This window comes from Triticum aestivum, chromosome 2B, assembly GCF_018294505.1.
Source record: "Triticum aestivum cultivar Chinese Spring chromosome 2B, IWGSC CS RefSeq v2.1, whole genome shotgun sequence".
NCBI classification, from domain to species: Eukaryota; Viridiplantae; Streptophyta; class Magnoliopsida; order Poales; family Poaceae; genus Triticum; species Triticum aestivum.
In genome coordinates, this window is record NC_057798.1 from 119,020,872 (window position 1) to 119,024,706 (window position 3,835).

A 3,835-nucleotide genomic window follows, 5' to 3' on the forward strand; every position below is an offset into this window, starting at 1 on the left:
CCTTCCGCGCTTGAAGTTTTTTTTTCTGTTTTCCAGGCTGATTTTCTCTGGTTTTTTTGCTTTGTTGTGTTTTACTAGTTTTATTTCTCTTTTGCTTTTCCTCTTTCTTGTTTTCCTTTTTATTACTATTCATCGTTTGTAGAAATTTAAATATTTCATGCTTTGTTTCAATTTTGCATATTTTTTTTGGAAAATTACAAACAATTTCAAATCCATGAACTTTTTGTCAAATTCATGATTTGGTTTTCAATTTCGCATACGTTATACAAAGTTACAAACTTTTCAAAAATTTGTAAAGAAAAATACGGATATTTTTCAAATTTGGAAAAAAATTGGTTTGGTGATTTTTTTTCCAATTTCATGAACTTTTTCCCATATGTCGTGCATTTTTTTCATATTCCTGAACTTGTCAAATTGATGAACTTATTCAAATTTGTGATTTTTTTTTACTTTATATGAATTGTTAAGAAATTCATGATTTTTTTTGTCAACGGTGAATGGTCAAACTGACGGTCAGAGTTCTGCAATCGGTTGTCAAGACGATTGGTCAACAATGAACACTTGCGGATTTCGGCCCGCTTATGAACTCCATCGCGCCGGTGCATCGGGTGACCTCGTCACCTCCAATCGAGCGTTGCTGGGCTCGACACCGACAAACAGACCTCGTTGGGGGACACTGGACACAATCTAGTTGCGAGGCCTAGGGCATGGCGGCGGCGTTAGAAACGAGACGGGATTTGTTTGTGCCGGGCCCTGGGTTTTGTGGGCTTTGGTTGGTTGGCCACGTTTCCATTTACTTTTTTTTTTCGAGAATTTCAATGTGTTTAAGTGGACGTCCACGTACACCATTTAGGTTAGTGGACGGCATAGTGAGATAAAGTTTAAAGCAGTTCAGTTCCAGTGTGATTTTGTTTTTGAGAGCCGTGCTGTTAACTTTGAGGCATACAATCTAGTCAAATTCTCGCTATTTTTAGGACAGGCACGTCACGTCTGGTTTGACCAACCTCACGACGTAAACTGTATCCCACACCTTGTGACTTTTGATAAATAAACTTGGCTTTTACCCCTAAAAGAAAAAGTGGTGTCCACTGTGACTTACATCCTGACTCCTCTTGGCTCTATGTCTGGAAACCCCCTCTTGCTTCCTTTTTTGTACAACGGATATTTCATTGATCTAGCAGCAGCGTACATATACAATCGTGCATTGCAGCACAGTACCATGTGCAAATACAGTTGCATTGAGACAGTTCTCATTGCTGCTGTAGAAGCTAAGCATCGGAAACTTGAACATCCATTCTGAATCTTGCTGTTGAAGCCGGATAATCAAACCATATTCCTTAATCGAGTGGTAGAACCCATCAAGCTCCTACCATCCCGTCAAAAGGAAAAAAAATATCAAGCTCCTACAGATACAAGCAACACGGAAAGAAGAATAACATCTACGACTATAATTCAGAGTTCAGACATATACGTCTGTGTGAGGGACCCTGGTGGAAGATGGGAGTTCATTTCTTGAGGAAGAATTGTTCTCCCAGTTCACTTCTGAAGAGAAAAACGCTCGATTGTTCAGGTGCAGCAACACACCGTAACTTCATTTTTGAACTCCCGAATTAATAGACCGTGTACCGTCCGCTGATCGACTCTTACTGCGCCGGTGCCGGCATGTTGGGCGCCTTCCCCACCGTGTACCCGCCGTCGACAACGAGGTTGTGGCCGTTCACGTACTTGGCCTCGTCCGACGCCAGGTACAGCGCGGCCTTGGCCACGTCCTCGGCCTCCAGCACCGTCCCTTCCATCTCGTTGACGTCCTGCTCCACGATCCGCCGACGCTCGTCGACGGTCGCCTTCGGGTACCACTCCTCCAGGGTGCGCATCACCAGCGGCGTCGGGATGTAGCTGGGCGAGATGGCGTTCACGCGCACCCCGGAGCGCGCCATCTCCCCTGCCACGGCGCGCACGAGCCCCAGCACCGCCGCCTTGGACACGCTGTACGGGTGCGGCGCCACGCTGCCCAGCACCCCCGCGGTGCTGGCCGTGCAGATGATGCTGCCTCTGCGACGCGGTGTCATGACGCGGGCCGCGTGCTTCACGCCGGCGAGCATGGCCCGCGCGTTGACCGCCATGACGCGGTCGAAGTCGGCGAGGTCGAGGAAGCCGAGAGGGACGGGCGTGAGGGCGCCGCTGATGCCGGCGTTGTTGAACATGACGTCGAGGTGGCCGTGCTGCGCGACGGCCAGGTCCACGGCCGCGGCGACCTGCGCCTCGTCGGCCACGTCGCACCGCGTGTAGCACGCCGAGTCGGCGCCGAGTTCGGCCGCCACGGCGCGGCCCAGGTCGTCCTGGACGTCGGCGACGACGACCTTGGCACCGTTCCTGACGAACTCCATGGCCGTCGCCTTGCCGATGCCGCTGGCGCCGCCGGTGATCACGGCCACCTTCCCGGCCAACCTAGAAACTTCGGATCGGTCCTCTGTGATTCATGAGCTCGAGAAAGCAAGCACAAGGCAAGATCGAATCGAGTGTGACGGGAGGGCACGCGAACCTCTGCGCGGTGGAGGCCGCGGAGAAGTGGCTCGCGAAGGACGACAAGGCTGGCACTGCTCGGCGCTTCTTCGCCTTCGCCCTCGCCACGACGACGACATGCTTCAGTGCTCGGAACATCCTGCCTCCTCTGGTGCTGCTTGATCGTGCTAGATTTCTTTTCCTGAGCGTGTGGCTTGGGGATAAGCTACAGCCATCTTACCCTGGGTGAAACTACAGAACTCTTTTGTCTTGCGATCGATGAGGGCTTCAGGAATGTGATGCTCGCGAAAAGTCTCAATGAAATCCCTCCAAGTAGGAATCTGACCAGCTGGAAGCATAGCCTCATAGTTCTGCCACTAAAGACTAGCAGGACCTTCCAGGTGGTATGTGGCATAGGTGACCTTGTCATCTTCAGCTACGTTCGCGGAACGCAGCTTATGAGTGATGCTACGGAGCCAGTCATCTGCATCGAGTGGCTCGATGGAATGATGAAAGGTAGGTGGGTGCAAGCGAATGAAGTCATGAATGGTTACAGACCCTTTGAACTGATGTGCGGTGTTCTCCTCGATGCGTGCCAACAAGCGGTTAGACTCACGCTTGTTCCTCTACATTTCTAACATGAACTCTGTCAACGAAGGCGGGTCGGGAGGATCCTCATCCCTATCATCTCCGTGGTTCTGGCTACGAGCAACAGAACTTCGCTTAGCTGATGACATCCTGAGAAACGAAACCAAGGACGGAATCAGCATCAACTATAGGCTACAGAATGTAGGACAAGGAAATTAGTATCTCTCGAACTCTTAGGGAGATTCCGGCAGCATAACGGCAGTAAAATGCTCAGAATGAGACATCCTGCCAAAAATGGGGTAGAATAATAACTCAACATCACCACTCAAGGTTCTGAAATAGAACTAACAGGCTACACCGGAAGTACTCGGAAACTGGGTATGACTCTGATCAACCAATCCTATGGGACTACGGAGTAGTAACACGTGATCCTGATAGACGGAAGAGAAGCCTAGTTCCTTAACCCCGTAGGAAAGGTAGGATGACTCAGATCAGAAGGCCATGAGGTAAAAGGAGTAAAAAGAGCCTTACGTTCCTTCCCACAATCAATTCCCTTACATAACTAAAGAATTTCTAGACTCAACTTCAACCAGTTTGGCTTGGTAATCCTACAGGCAGTCAGGCTCTGATACCAAAGCTGTCAGGATCCCGATTCTATGCCACACCAATCTAGCATGTAACACTTCATATCACTTTGCGGCATCACGCATAGTATTCCCACGGGTGTCGCCTTACCATGCCCGGG

At 49.9% G+C, this 3,835-nt stretch overlaps 1 protein-coding gene across 1 annotated transcript; it reads right to left on the reverse strand.

Moving 5' to 3' along the window:
- Positions 1-1,186: 1,186 nt before the first annotated feature.
- Positions 1,187-2,760, reverse strand: LOC123040755 (momilactone A synthase). The gene is made up of 2 exons (XM_044463518.1): positions 2,543-2,760; positions 1,187-2,448 (listed from the first exon to the last, which is right to left on the reverse strand). Exons 1-2 carry the CDS (start codon positions 2,659-2,661, stop codon positions 1,644-1,646), a joined length of 924 nt encoding a protein of 307 aa, XP_044319453.1. The 5' UTR covers positions 2,662-2,760; the 3' UTR covers positions 1,187-1,643.
- Between the last annotated feature and the right edge of the window lie 1,075 nt (positions 2,761-3,835).